The sequence below is a fragment of the Manis pentadactyla genome, chromosome 2, assembly GCF_030020395.1.
Source record: "Manis pentadactyla isolate mManPen7 chromosome 2, mManPen7.hap1, whole genome shotgun sequence".
Classification (NCBI taxonomy): Eukaryota; Metazoa; Chordata; class Mammalia; order Pholidota; family Manidae; genus Manis; species Manis pentadactyla.
In genome coordinates, this window is record NC_080020.1 from 114,381,249 (window position 1) to 114,397,166 (window position 15,918).

General features: G+C 40.9%; 1 protein-coding gene across 4 annotated transcripts in view; it reads right to left on the reverse strand.

Annotated features, from left to right (window-relative positions):
- Positions 1 to 566: 566 nt before the first annotated feature.
- The window catches only part of RAI14 (retinoic acid induced 14), a 133,468-nt gene continuing 118,116 nt past the window's right edge, over positions 567 to 15,918 (reverse strand). For all 4 annotated transcript variants that reach the window (XM_036884895.2, XM_036884896.2, XM_036884897.2 and 1 more), the window contains 7 exons: positions 15,604 to 15,690; positions 11,956 to 12,010; positions 9,507 to 9,625; positions 7,301 to 8,836; positions 5,985 to 6,134; positions 3,059 to 3,124; positions 567 to 2,468 (listed from right to left, as the gene is read on the reverse strand). In XM_036884895.2, the coding sequence (XP_036740790.2) occupies positions 2,391 to 2,468; positions 3,059 to 3,124; positions 5,985 to 6,134; positions 7,301 to 8,836; positions 9,507 to 9,625; positions 11,956 to 12,010; positions 15,604 to 15,690 (2,091 nt within the window). In that variant the 3' untranslated portion in view covers positions 567 to 2,390. The remainder of the gene's footprint in view (positions 2,469 to 3,058; positions 3,125 to 5,984; positions 6,135 to 7,300; positions 8,837 to 9,506; positions 9,626 to 11,955; positions 12,011 to 15,603; positions 15,691 to 15,918) is intronic.

Sequence of the window (15,918 nt, forward strand, 5' to 3'; positions counted from 1 at the left end):
TGTAGCTGGTACGCAGGGGCAATGGGCTGTCGAGGCAGTAGCATCATGCTGTGTATAGGGAGATGGCCTTGTTATGTTGAACTGTGATGAATGTTACCTGTGTAAATAATTGCACCCATTTCATTGTCATTTGGTGTTTTAATTATGACTTTAACCTGTGAGAATTCACCCTATAGTATTTTTTCCAGGAATGAATTATCCTCATAATGTAATAGGAGAATGTATCTGATTTTTTTCAAAACATGTGTATGTATTCTTCAAAAAAGAAAAGAGAAAAAAAAAATCTAATGGAGGCTTTCAAATTAAAAAGACCACTGGTCAACTGAGAGGCAATTTGAAAGAACCATGCTATGATGCCAACTGCCCAAAAGTGGCTGATGCTGGGGGGCAGAGTACAAGGGGCACCCAGGAACTGGGAGACAATGTGACATGTGAGCGGCTGTGGACGACTGCCCCTTGCTGAGCATAATGCAGGGTGTAAAAACCATCACCCCCAAATGCTATTGATTTGTCTTCAGAAGCCATACCGCTATGCTCATGAATACACCAAAAATCAATGACAGAGATGCAAAACTGAAACAAAACTTTATTTTCTGCAATACCTTCTGTAAATTGCAAAGGTAAAAGGCTAAACTACAGCATACAACTTTTCAATATTTAACCAGAAAGAATACTTGTAATAAATATGCATCCTGAAATAAGATACAAGGCTACACTGTGTCAGGCATCCTACAAAATGTCTCAGGTTTTATACTCTGCAGCATTTCTGTGCAGCAGCAGGAGAGGGGGGTTCTGTTTTCTGAAGTGCTGCAACAAAGCATCCTTTCACATTTCTTTGGAGCATTTTTGGAATTGCATTACTATAAACAACTTAAGAAGCGTAACACCAAGCCTGGAAACCATTTTTGCTTTGCTTTGTCAGTCTTCCCCCAGTACAGACTGATGCATCATCCGAGAGGGCCACGCGCCCTAAGCCCAGGCAGCCCTTTGGAATGGGGCCCTACCGGAGCAGGCCTGCATTTTTAGTTATATACTCTGGAGATCTCTATAGTCACTTTACGTCCCTCAATAGAATCAGTGCCATAAGGGAGGTTCAAGCAAGTTAGGAACATTTTTAACCTCAAAGTAAAGTGTACAGAAATATTTTCCCCCCAAGACCTTTGCTGTGCACCACAGTGTTTACGTATCAGGATTTTTAAGTTTCCAAGTTGAAAAACTGATGGCTACGAGTAGTCCTTCCAGGGATAATTTAAGGGCACTGGTAGAGCTGGGTATTTAAAAATATTCCATGGGTAAAAAAGGATGTACTACCTTCAGAAATGTGCTCCAGTTCTGAGGACATAATGGCAGAAAGTCTAAGGGTGTTGGTGGTAGCTCAGGTTGAGCCTAGAGCACACAACTACCTTTTGCTATAGCTGAAAACTTGGGAGGAAAAAGTTCTACCTGTAAAAAGTCTTAAGCATGGTTACCTAAAAAATACTTTGTTAATATAGTCTAATGTAAATTTCACTTATTTAGGGTTTTAGATATGAAAACATCTTTAAGAGCCAATAAAAATATTGTAGAGAGAAAAAAAACACTTTCAAAAAATTGAGGTTAAGAACTCTGAGGCATTTCTTTTGGCTGTAAACATGCAGTTCACTGTCCCTTGTTGAAACACAAATGTTTGGATTTCCTGAGCTTCACAGATAACAGCAGGAGGCAAGTTTGCATAGAAAATTTGCAATGTGTCAACAATTGACTTAAAAAGAACTTTCAAGGACAATTTGCTTTTGTTCTAAACTTCAGTATTTTAGTGAATAGTGCTTACCAAACTGTAAGGTTGACTAGCAGGGCAATGAGATACATAAGGCAGATGGGAGAAAAAGATGGAATCGGAGTTTTTAAATCCACAGGGTATCATGACAAAGAGTCTTACACATGCACTGCATAACTAGTGCCATTCTAATTTGGTTAGCAATTCAAACATGTTTGGGGATTGGAGACCAAAGGCAAAAAGCAACCTCCTGCGCTGAACAGCACACCTGCGTGTTGGAACCGAGGCAGCATTCACTGTGTGGAGGTGTCAACTCATCTCTCTGGCTGGTCAAGTACTGGGGAGGGAGGGTGCCCAGGGCACCCACCTGCCAGCACCAGGACCAGACTCTGGGTGTGGCTGATCTCGCCTCTGGAATCTAAAGGGATGGCAGGGCCTTTCACCTCTGCTACTTTGAAGTTTCTCAGGAGGACAGTCTGAGGCCAGTCAGGCCTCAGAGAGAAGCCTCTGGAAAGGGAAGAAGCTATGCTAGGTCATGGTGCATACCATGAGAACAGCGGCAGTGTTTGCCAACAACTCCTGATCGACCGCAAGGATGGACAATGAGGGGGCAGTTCCTGCCAGGGAATCCACTTCACTTCTTCTGGGACTGGTTTTTACACATGGTAAGGATTTGCTTCAGTACTTTCTGGACATCTTCATCCATCTGGCCCTGGGAAATTCAAACAGAGACACTCATTAGAACCTAAGTTAAGTCTTGGCACTCTCTCCCCTAGGCAATGAGATGGCTGATTGGGAGGAAGCCCTTGGCTTTTCTCCCTGATGTTCCAAAAGAATGTTAGCCCTACAATTTCCCACTGTGAGAAACTGAGTCAGAGAAGGTCCTGCTCATTTCCCTCTGGAGGGGCCTACCAGAGCCCCCATAGGGCAAAGGGTTCCTGGGGTCTCAGCTGCAAACATGAGCCCAGCTGGCCAAACCCCAACAGTCTCAAGGGTGAGACAGTGCTGACGGGCCTGCGAATATCAGCATGGCTAGAAAATAACACCCAGCTCCTCCTCCTGATAGGCGGCAGCAACCACATCCTCCTCCATTTCCCATCAAATGATGAGGCTCATCTCAGGAAATGGCACAGGGCTCCTGACACAAAATCCAAAGCAAATCAGAAGGCACTTCCAAGCTCTCCAAGTACAGGATTCTCTGCAAACTCCTTTTTATTCTACCAGTTTAACCACAGGCCTCTGGGCAGCATCTCTTGCAGTATTCTTTAGGACACCTGGATACTGGGTGGGGTGTCACCGTACCTGCACGGCATAAAGAAGGTGCATTCTGTAAACTGATATGACCTCCTGGTGTTGCTTCTTGCATTCCTACAAAGAGACAATTTGACATTGTTAAAGAGCTTAGGAGACCTTTAAAAAAACTATGGAAAGCTATATTCAAATGCTACCCAAGTGATTCCCCCCACCAAATGCTAGCATATAACACATTTAAAACTGTTGTGGGCTCATTGGGTTGTGAATTTCTGAACATTTGTCAATATTCTTAGGGAGAAAAAGCCCACCTATTTCATATCTTGGTATGTCAACTCTAAAAGTCCTATGAAGTAGTTATTGTAATCCCAAATTTGTTGCAAACAATGTACATCATAAACATATTTATGTAAACACACAGATTCACACAAAGTAAATAGGAAAAGGGAAAATATCAAATGCAAAAAGTGATTGTCTCTGAGTGGTTGAATTATGGGCAATTTTTATTTATAGGAAAATTTTCAGAGTTTCTGTATTTCCCAACTTTCCTACAATGATGAGTTTTTATTAATTTAGGAAAGAAATCCTTTCTTTTACAGGGAAGTATTGATCACCCACTATATATCCAGCACCACATAATCACTGGGGAATGCAATAATTTGGCTGTCAGTGTGCCAGGGTGGCGAACAGGGTGGGCGCCAATCTCAAATGCTTCCTCAGCACACCTCTGTTCATGCTTGTATTGCTGTTTGTTATCATTTTGGTTCTTCTCAGCGACTATTTCAAGGATCTGAACACAGCTCTAAACTCTTCCAAGAAGAAAGCTTTCCTTTTACTTTCTGATGGAAATTGAGACTATCATATATGGATCACTTCAAACATCTATGGAAGTCCAGGAATACCTATTCTCACTGCCTTCCCAGCAGTGTAGGATAGGAGGTGTCCTTCTTGGTCAAGTCCTTTGAAGTTCACACCTTCACACCTTCAAAAGGTGCACTTGGTACCTCTCTCTCTGCTGTTTCCTCCCCCTTTCAGTTACCTCCATTCAGTCATTTGTACCATTGCCCACTGGTCACTGTCTTCCTTTCCATCCAGGCAACATCACCAACTGGGTGGCCGCAGTTTCCACATGCATAAGCCACCTACCACCTTGGCCCCTCTCAGTTCCTCAAGTTCAGCTTCCATGACTTGTTCCTCCTCCCTCCAGCCACTCACTCATGGTCACCACCCTGCCTGTCATAACTTCTGAAATCTCAACTGAAAACACCCCACCCTCTGACCACCATCTCCTATCTTTCCAGCCAACCTTCTCTGGCTTTCTGGGCCTCCTGCCATGAATCTTCAGCCCCATCGGATACCTAGCTGCTTGTTCACATCCCTGGCGGGTGGCCTGCTGTAGTCAGCCCAGGTTCTACCCCGCCACTCCACTGGAACTGTCATCGCCAAGGCTACCAAGGGCCATCTAAACACCGCATCTCAGTCCTGCTGCCTCCTACTCATCCCTTCAAGACTCAGCACAGGCATCACCTCCCGTAGGAATCTTTCCAGCCCCTCCCAGTCTGGGTGAGCACATGTCCTCTGCAGGCCCCCCAGCTCTACCACCGGGTGTGCACCACACTGAGAATATGGTAAGCCATTGTACTGAGCATAAATAAATTCTGTGAGGGCAGGGACTGTGTCTTACTCTTTTTTATATCAACACCTTTCATAACACTGACACATAAGAGCTCATTAAATACATGCTGAAAATTGTAAGACTGGCTGTATAAACCTTAGCACTTTATCTACAAGTCTGTGATAACCACTCCATCAGAAAAATGACCTGCAGAACACAGGAAGGAGCATCATCTTTCTTGATTATTCCTCCACTGCCAGAAGTGGGAACAAACAAGCTGGTTTTGTACTTTGTGGTGAGCCAGAGTGAGGACTGCACAGGCCCACTTCACCAGTATCAAGTCTGTATGGAAGAAATCATAAAATCCGGGTCCTGTTTGTGAATGGGAACTAGACACAGTCCAGGACAGACTAGGAAAATGTGACATACCCTTGTCAACTAAAACCTTAACAAGATATTGGGGTAGGCTAAGTAAATGATAGCCCTCCAAAGATGTCCACATCCCTATAAATGTTACCTATATGGCAAAAGATTCCTTGCAGGTGTTACTAAGTAAAGGATCTGGAGATGGGGAGAAAGATTGTCCCCATTATCTGGGTGTGCCTTAGGCATAACCACAGGATAGAGGTGAGGTCAAAAGGGGACGGAGGATATGGGAGCTGGAGTGGACAGAACCAGAGGTTGGAGTGATGTGCTTTGAGGATGGAAGTAGGTGCCAGGGGCCACGGAATTCCAGGGGCCTCCAAAAGCTAGACGATGCAAGGAAATGGATTCTCCCCTAGAGCCTCTGGAAGGAACCAGCCCTGCTGACACCTTGACTTTAGTTTCAGACTTACTATCACTAGAACTTTAAGACAATACATTCATGTTTTTAACCAAGTTTGGGTTACAATAACCATAGGAAACCAATACAGATATGAAAGAACTTTGCTGGGTTAAGTAAGGAGAGAGGCCAAGCAGCAGCTCAGATATGTAGCTGTGCACCCACCACACCCCTGATAAGAAACAGTTGTTGCCACTGCCCCAGCCGGTAATGACTGTTGCAGAAAAATGGAGAAAGGGAGAAATGAGTGGATGAGAGGACAAGCTTCCAGCGCTGCCTGCCGATTCCTCCCCTCCCAGAGCCACACTAACCCATCTCGCTACCGCGGATGGCTGGGAACTCCACCGGTTTCCTCTTTTGCCCTCTCCAAAGAAGCCTTCAGTCGGCTATCACCGAGGTGCCGCACTCCTTTAGGCTGGCCCCCGGCTGCTCAGTCCAGCCCACCCCAGAGCTGAGCAGGATGCAATGCGCCCGCCCAAGCTCCACGTCGGACAGGCCGCCCCGCCCCGCGCCAGCCGGCCGGAACCAAGCCCACTCACAGCCAGCTGGCTCTGGAGCTGTTTCGTCTGCTGCTGCAGCGCTTCCAGCTGCGGGCTCTGCCTCTTGGACGGGCTGGCCGAGTAGGAGAGCTGCGAGAGGCTGTTCAGCGCCTCCTTCAACTTGGAGACTTCCTTCGACATCTCGTTTATCTAGGGATAAAGGAAAACTACATCAACAGGCAAGGACATGGCTGCAGAGGCAAACTTCCAGATATTTCTAAGCCCTGAACATCGCCTCTACTGGCCTCTGGGACTCAAGGCTGAACAGTTCCTGTTTTATTTTTTAAAGAAAACCCATAAAATGAAAGAGATAACAAAATCAGGCAAACCCACAAAGCCCTCAAAGGCCATTATATTCAAATAAGAGCCCCAGATTGAATATTGTGTTTTCATGCGTGAAGGTTAACAAAAGCTATGACACTGAATTCCTTTTTTGCCCTGAAAAGGGATACTGTTGAAAAAATAAATCTGGAACAGGATTTTAGACGTTCTTCCATATTGCTGACATGGGCAGTCAGGAGTAAGTCCTAGGAACCCTGATACCTGGGGGCACCTTTAAAGTAAATACAACCCTACCCCCCACAGCTGTCCCCCAACCTCCTGCCCCCTTGGCTTTGGAAGCTCTTTTTGAAACATTCATTATAATAAAGGAATAAATGATAAAACAGTGTTCTGATCAAAGATACTTGGAACATCTGACCCAGGGGACTGGGATGCAGCGCAGACTCAAGCACAGGACCCTCCTCCACCTGCCCCTTCACTTTCCTCCTTCCTGCGTGCCACATCCAGCCCATCTCCAACAGCCTGCCCCCCACTTTCCTCCCTCCCCTCTTATACACCTTTGAAAATGGGCCAGGAGATAGTTTTTATACTGACTCAGGAAAGCTCCCAGAGCCTGGGTAAGCAGGATGACATCTGGAGTATGTGGGTTTCCATATGATGGAGGAATCTGTCTGGATTCCAAAAGAGTTGAAGTTCAAGAAGGGTCACACATACTTTTCAGTTTGTGGGTTCACTTTTGATCCCTGACACTTGGCAGAACTTCTGTAAAATAATTTTTAAAGGGAAAATATGTACTACATATGTGAAGATGCTTTAGTATAAGGGAAGTGGTAGAAGGTTAGTTTTTTTTTTTTAATAAATGGCCAACCTACTGTTTTTCATAAGACTTTGAGGACAGATGGAGTCATGTACGGACCCTCTGTGCATTCACAAGTTTGTGCTAACAAATGCTAAAAAATGTTAGTTAGAGTAAAGGTTGAAGGTCCGCAGGCTTACTACTGAGAATTCTAGAAACTCAACGGCAATAGACCAACCTTCTTATCTTTATCTTCCTCCAGTTTTGAATTGCTCTCAGAATATCTCTTCACTTCCGCAAGCTCTTCCTGAGCATGCCGGAATTTTTGCAAAAGTTCATTTACTTCCTGCTCTTTGGATTTCAAGAGAGTCTGAATGTTGTCCTTTTCCCTTTTCATTTGGGAGACCTCACTTCTAATCTGCACAACCTCTAAATGGGCCTTCTCCTTCTCTTTCACTGAATCCTTTAATTTTGATGCCAACACACTCACTTCACTTTCTAACGACGACTGGAGCTTCTCATAGGCAGACCTGGGCACCATTGCTTCAGTCATTGCTGCCTTCTCTTCCAGGAGCCGTTTCTCCAGCTTTGCCACTTCCACTTCCTTGCTTGCCAGGTGCTCTTTGAGACCACTTACTTTCATCTCCATCTCTTTCACAGAATTTTGCAGCATGGTTACCACTTGCAAATGTTCTGTGATGGAAACAGAGTTCTCTTTCTGTGCATCTACCAGTTGTTTGAGCTGGGTCAACTCATTCAACACCTTTGAATACTGAGATTTCATTTCGGATAGGGCCTCTTCTGCCCTAGTTCTGGACACATCTGTCACTTGCATCAGTTTCTCATGCTCTGCTCTATGGATATAGTCAGCCGTTATGTCTTCTAGAGATTTCCTCTTCCTGTAATCCTCCAGCTCGGCCTGGGCCTCTTTGTACAGCTGTGACAGCTCACTCACTTGCTTGTTGAGTTCATCTATCATCCTGTTCATGGCCTCTTTCATGTCCCCAGCTTCATCACCAGCCTCCTGTGTTATTTGACTTTTTAGTGAATCTTTTAATTTCTTGATTTCTTCTTGGGCCTCTTGGTATTTCTCAAGCAGAAATGCTTTCTCCTTATTCATATTCTCAATAACAGAGCAATATGAACTTTTCATTTCCTCGTACTCTTCCACAGGGGGCCGGATAATCACACTTTTCTCCCTCTCTACAAGTTTTTCTTCCAGCTCTCTCAGTTTCTCTTTATTTCTTTCACTTTCTTCTAATGCATTCTGGAGGTCCTGCTTTAGCACACCTATTTCTTCCTCGGTGAGCCTTAGCTCACGGAGATGTGAGTAGCTATCCACACTTTCAGGGGAGACAAGGCCCAGTTTCATCTGTTTCTGCACATTCAGGACTTCTTTCATAGCCTCCTCATACTTGCTCTGAGTTTCTTTAAGTTTCTGGCTGAGGTCGGAGCCATTCTCTGAAATCTCGGCATTGTTTAAGCACACTGATTCTGTCCTTCTGGACTGAAGCTCAGCCTGTAGCTGTTTCTTCTCTGCTTCAGAGCTTTCCAATCTCTTCTGCAAGTCTTGCAAAATCTCTTGCAGCTGCTGAATTCTGACATCGCTATTGATGGTGGACTTGCTCAAGGGATGTGCTAAGACAGATGGAGATGATTTGGAGTCTGGCAGAGAGGTTTCACAAGGTTTGCCCAGGGATGGGGCCAAGTCAGTTTGAGTGGAACAGTAAGAGTCAAAGTTCAGGTCTGCTTCTGCATCCTTGGGGGTTTTGGCCTGGGGAAAAAAACAAGAACAAAATGGCACCAAAGGTGTGGTTAGGTGAGCAAGCAGTTGGAATGAGAAAACAAATCCCAAACTTAGTACAGGAGAGCAGTGTGATCATTCCGTATGTGTACTCTTGTCCCATGGGGTCTGGAACATGAGAGTTGGATTAACGAGATTAAACTTTTCTGTGCTCTCTTAGGACAGATTATTTGAGCCACTTAAAGAACACTAGATTGTTTTGGCTATAAAACCTCTGATTGTGATTTTTCCTTTGTTTCTCTTATCATCCTAGTTGCCAAGAGGGGGCCATGGGCTCAGTACAGGTATTCCTTATTAAATATTTTAATCTGCTAAATGATCTTTACTAAATGAAATGGTTAATTTTATAAATATATATGTATATAAATATATAGTCGTTACAGTCACATATATACACACACACATGTAGTTACATATGTATATATAAAATTATATATAATCTACCAGTTCAATCACTTAAAGAAATGGAGTTAATGATAACTCTCTCAAGAAACAATTTGAAAATGTAAAATGCTTAAGGCTAGCTATATTAAAAAAGGAGAAACTAGATATTTAAAACAGAATCTCATCTGACTAATCCTGAGAAACTCAAAAGCTTGACTCTACAGAACTGTCTGTGCTAGCAATCTGTTTTACCTACCTGTAATTTATCTTGTAATTCCTTATTGTGTAACGTAAGAGAAGCAACTTTTGCTTGCAATAGGACAAGAAGATCTTGTTGGTCAGCTTCAGAACTTATATCCAATAAGCTATCAGCACCTTGAAAAGAGGCAATTTAAAATATTTAAAAAATTAAACTGTTACTTCTCTGACCTGTAACGAACTCATTTTTCTACCTAATCCAGTTCTTCTTCCTCGTCCTGACTATGTATGAAAGCCCCCACCAGCCGGGGAGATGAACACCTGTTCTCGAGTACTGAGGTTTCCTTCCTGGGGTATTTCCAGCACCATACTAGAAGCCTAAATGCATGCACACCATCTGAAACTCATGGGTCTGGTCACACAGTTTCTACTCCCTTGATGAAGGGTCGTGTGTTCCTATGCCTAGAGCAAGTCCCATTTCTGTGAATCCTTTTAGAAATATCTCTGGAATTGATTGACTTCTTATCCCTACCACCTTTACTCCAGTTCAAACTTTACCAGCACCCTTGGGAACTCTGCAAACAACTTCCTAACAACTCTCTCTCTCCTCTCCCTAGTAAAAATGTAGCCTGCACAACACTGTTGGACCAATCTTCCTAAAACATGTCTAGAGAGGGTTGGGTTGTTCTTCTGTGGCAAGTCCTTCAATTGCTATCCTTCCAAAAACAATCACCAAATTCCTTCATCTGGCTGGGGGCCTCTATAATTTGGCCCAAACCTACTTTTTCAGGTTAGTGACTCATGGGTTCTGTCTCCAGTATCCTACTTTCCTTAGATTCAGGGTTTCCATTATACCCTCTTTATATTCTCAGCACAGGCTGCTGCTTTAATTCTTTATCCACACAACTGCTTGCAGCATGTCTCTGGCCAGGTAACTCTTAGCATCCTTCAAGACCCATGTCAGACTTTGGCTTTTCTGTAAAGCATGTGCTGACCGCCCAGCATGAAACTGTCTTCTCTGGATCCCCCAGTGAACTACAACTTTTTAACATCCTCCTGACAGTCATGCTGAAATAACATCTAAAGCAATGCAGCTCAAAGTGCTCACTGAGACAAGAAACTCGCCCCAGAATGTGACTCAGTGTACTGCTTCATTCATCTAGAAAGTCTTCCTAAGGAAGCAAATGTCAGCTGAACAAAACAGTGTGCTTACTGATGTAGCTGAATGACTTTCTGGTGCAAACTCCTTATTTTTTATAAACTAGCAATACTTTATAGGCCACACTGAATAGCACTGATCTAATTTTTTTAAATGTTGTTTTTATTATCTCACAGTCATTTAATACAAAAATGAAAACTGTAATCTTATTTTCGAAGGATGCAAAATGACATTTCTTTATAGATATGCTTGCTTCCGATGTCCGGTGCCGAAGCCACAGCTTTATGAGTCTCCTTAACATCAAGTCTAGGGACCTTGGAATTAACCAGGGGACTAGGAGCATGACTAATTCTAAGCAACATAAATTACTTCTAAGATAGAATGAGTGGTTTTCAATGTAGTCAATGTAACAACTGTCCTGCGATATCAACACTGATCTCTGCCTAGAATTAGAAAGTCTAGTATTTCTAAACTCTGTAAGTCAGAGACACATCTGAAGTTCATAATAGACTAGGAAACTGAGTGCTGGAGCAAAAAGGGGCCTTTGAAATAACCTATCCTACATTTTAAGTTGATCCAAGGTACAGAACTACATTCTTAGGGGATAAATCCACAGGGTGGACTCTTAGTACAATGAATTAAATCCTGTCTTGGTGAAGACAATATGATCATGCATGATTTCATTAACCCTCTGTCTTTGCATGGACCTGTTTAAAATCCAAAGCAGGAAGGTCAGACTGTGGCAGCTGTGGAGATGCTCAGTCGGCTCTCCCTTTAGGAAATAACCTGCTGCTCAGCTGTGAGGAGTTCTGCTAGCTGACGGCTTGCAGCCTAGGACTTCACCTCCAAATAATGTTTTAAAATTCATTAAATAGAAGAAAATATGGGCTGCAGTCACTTAAGAGCTTATTTTGCAACACCCCAAACAACAAGATCTGGCAGTAGGTCTGATAACCACCAAAATTTCTTGTAGAGATACTGAAAGTGGTATTTTAAGATATCTGCAGTAACAGTATGGTGACATGACATTATCTATGAATTCTCATGGTGTGAAAGTCACTGGTCTGCTAACATTGCTGGGTGCTATTCCCTGTATACATAACTGAAGAAAGTGTTAACATTTGGTTAGGGGCAAATGGAAACAGAGACAATTTTTCACATCCAAGCCCAGCTGAAAGCCCCCTGAAGTACAGAGAGTGCCACCCTGTGCAGTACTGGCAGCCACGAGGTGGCACTCTGGGGTTCTCTAGCCTCCTTATGGAGCACCCCAGTTGGCCTTTGCTCTCTGTAAATGGACATGGACTAGAGACCAGTCTACAGAACAAAAACAGACACCCCTTTATCTTACCTGTAGTGCTATCACTTAGTCGGTCTTTGTTTGCCCGTATAGAACTGATCTCAGCCTGCAGGAACACAAAAATGACTTAAAAGAACTTCCCGAATGTAACATTCCTCAAGAGAATCAAGCAAGTTTTCACCCTTGGCTTTGCACAGAACCGAGTTGATGTTATACTACTAGAACAACAGTTAAAAAATCTCAAGGAAGAAGATATTTTAAAATATAAGTGAAGAAAAAGTGACAATTATTTACTAAGGTACAATTTCTAAAATATTAGAGGTTCCAGAGAGTATATTCACAAAATATTTTTCAGAAATTTCATTTTGTAAGTATAATACAAATATCTTGTCAGATTATAATAATTATATGTAGTACCTAATTTAGTGGGCTGTAAACTTAAGATGGCAAATATTACTTTCATCAAAACCTATACATGCTGAAGTTACTCTACAAGAAGATATGTCAAAGAAATAATCAATCTTCCCAGGTTTTCTTCCACCTGCTACTTCTATAGCTTTTCTTCTTCCTTCCTAATTACAACCCTTAAATAGAATTTGTGCCTCATATCGAATTTACCGAGTATCATAATTCTTCCAAGTGGTAAAGATACCTCAAGACAAATGCTGGGCATAGAAGCCACAGGGCATAAATCTGCAAAGAAGTAAAAAGCTAACCTTTTCAAACAATATGGCTTCTCTCTCACTTACCAACTTTACATTTCCCTGTATGGCCCCGGAAGATGACTGGTTGGCCAGAGACGGGTAAGATTCCTCAAGGGAGGAACAACCTAAGACAGGCACAGTCGCAGGGGGGCCATCAGGTGAGAAATTGGGGATCAACAGAGGTGAGGCTTAGAACCTCATCCCCCCCGTTCTGAGAGAAATCTTCTGCATCCGTGGATGTTTTATTGCCCTTGTCTAGCTTGGATTAACACATAGTCTACAGGCACAAACCTGATCATCTAGATTTGCTCTCTTACAACACTAAACTATGTTTTCTACCTTTATCTTGCATCTACCTACCACTTCAGCATTTTATTAAAAATAATAATAATAAAGAGAGAAATGTGGTACCCACATATAAATCAAGTATAAAAATCAAACAAATATTCATATTTGAACTGATTTATAGTTCATAATGCATGAGCAAAACCGAAAGTTTCTGTGATGACTGCCCTTGTACTGTTCACCATGTAACTTATTCACTATGTAAGAATTTGTTCTCCATGTAAGAACTTGTTCGTTATGCTTCAGAAAATTGGAGACTGATGAAAATTAGGCTTGGGGTGGATTAATGATTGTGCATTGAGCGTTGACTCCCCTATACAGAATTTTATTGTTGTTAAGAACGATTTGATCAATAAATATGAGAGATGCCCTCTCAAAAAATATATCTATATATTACTTTCATAATGAAATGAAATAGAAGTTTTACCTAACTGGGTGATACACTGACTAAAATATGTTAGAAATACTTTTTAGCTATATCATTTTATATATTAAATTTTATTATTATTATTAATATCTCTAAAAGAAATGGTAGTAAATAAGCTCTGTCAGGGACGATAAAGGTAACTTCATAAGGGGATTAAATTCTTATGGGCTTAGAATGATAATTAATCCCCTAAAGATTTCTTCTCAATCTTTTTCCCTGAGTATGTCTATTAATACATTGCAAAAACTCTTCTAAGACTTTTTTCAAAGTATTGGAATTCAAAGCAGACTCTCATTTCAAAACAAAATACAGTAACCTGACAGAAATTACTATATTTCCTCTCGATGAGCCATGGACCATGATAAGAGAGGTAATTTTTCAATAAAGGAATTTTTGTAAAGGTCCGAATGCTAAAAATAGAGCAGCTCATTTATGGCAAGCTTGTCTTTACAAAAAGCTGTCTCTTCACTTAAAAAAATATATGCTTTTCATTTTTCAACTATATTAAGGTACAACAAACTGCATCCATTTAAAGTCTATAATTTGAGGAGTTTTGACAGATATACACTCATGGAATCACCAGTATAATCAACATATAAGATATTTCCATTACCTCTAAAAGTCTCCTCATGCCTCATCATAGCCAAGCCCTTGCCCGCCCCATCCCCAGGCAACCACTACTCTCCTTTTTTCATTTTCTGGAATTCCTATAAATGGGACATCATAGGGTATGAATTTCTTTGTGTCTGGTTTCTTTCAATCAGCAGTGACTTTCAGATTCATCTATGATGCTGCTTGGACAGCTCTTCACTCTTTCAAATGGCTGAGTAATACTCCATTATGCAGATATATCACCTTATCCATTCAGTTGTTGAAAGACATTTGGGTTGTTTTCTAGTTTGGGGATATTTGAATAAGGCTACCATAAAAATATATGTATAAGATTTTTTAAGGCATATATTTTAATTTCTCTTGGACAAACATCTATGAGTGGATGGCTACTTCAAAGGAATGGCTATATAGGTGCATGTCAAACTTCAAAGGAAACTTTCAAAACAGTTTTCCACAGTAGCCCCACCATTTTCCATTCCTGTACAGAGTATGAGAGTTGTAATTCTTCCACATGGTCACCAACATTGGTATTTTTAATCTTTTTAAACTTCAGTCATTCTAAATGGTGTTAGTCTTTATCTCATGGGTGTGTGGGTGTGTTTTTTAAGAAATTGAAGTCATTTTCCAAAATCTTAATTTGTGACATTATTCTTTGGAATCCATTGGTTCCTTTGAGCCATAATCACATTAAATGATAAGGCTACTAATTTTAAGAGCACAACTTCCTTTTCTTGTCTTGCTTTTTTTTGTATAGGTATTCATCCTAAGAGTTCATTAATAAAATCTAGTTGAAGTGAGGGAAATGATAAATAGCTGGTAGAATATTTTTCAGATCAATGTACATTTAGGTTAAAAGAAAATTTATCTTAGTAATTACATAGGAGAATAAATATATAATTATACCATTGAAATTTTATAATAACAATTGGAAATTATACTTTCTTTCCAAGTATAATTTCCTACTGACTGTTAGATAAACAGATTATTAAGCTGAAATATCTCCTCATCCCCTAAAATACTTTCTAGTCACAAATCTACAGAATCAGGTGAACCAAGACTTAATGTATTTCCTAAAATTTATTTTATTCCTTCATTTACTTGTTTGGATTTTCTTTATTGCAATAAAGTTGATATACAACCTTATGCTGGTTTCAGATGTACAACATAGCGACTCAATAATTATACACATTACTAGATGCTATTTTCTAAAATTTCCAAATTAAAAACATACTACTTTTGTAGTCAGGAGACATTAATTAAAAATATACAAGTGTTTCTCAGTAAGACATCAGAGAATAACAAACATTTCTTTCTTTTTGATTGTCATTATATCAACTAAATTTGGTAAGAAGACTGGTTTTCAGGTAAGTTCTTTGCCTTTTTTTTTAAATGAGGAAAATTAATTATTAGTTAATGAATGACATTTATTCATCCTATTCTCTTTGTATGGAGTCCATGCCAGAAAAAACAATCAAGGGGTGCTTTATGATGAAAAAGTTGTAAACCAATCATGGAGAATTATATTCTATTTTTCCCAAAGTTGTATGACTTAAATCAACTCTATTACATATTTTAAAATTCGATAATAAATTGAACATAGAAAGGAAATACCTTGAAGGGTGGTTCAGCAAAAAATACTGATTCCTTTCCCGAAAGGGGTGTTGAAGTTATTGATCTTGGAGAAGACACATCACTCAACTAAAAAAACAAAATGAAAACCACTGATAAAGAATGCTTCCTTTCAGCATTTTCTTCTCCAGTGCCGAAGAGTTAACCTAGTTAGCCAATGCAAATAAATCTAACAGTAATTATCCTTGGTTTCAATTAATTCAAGGGGAACACATTTTCAATGTAATTCTGCTATTTCAAACTTTTTGGAAGTTTGTAGGGTATAACTACACAACTTTACTCCTATATTCACTAGAA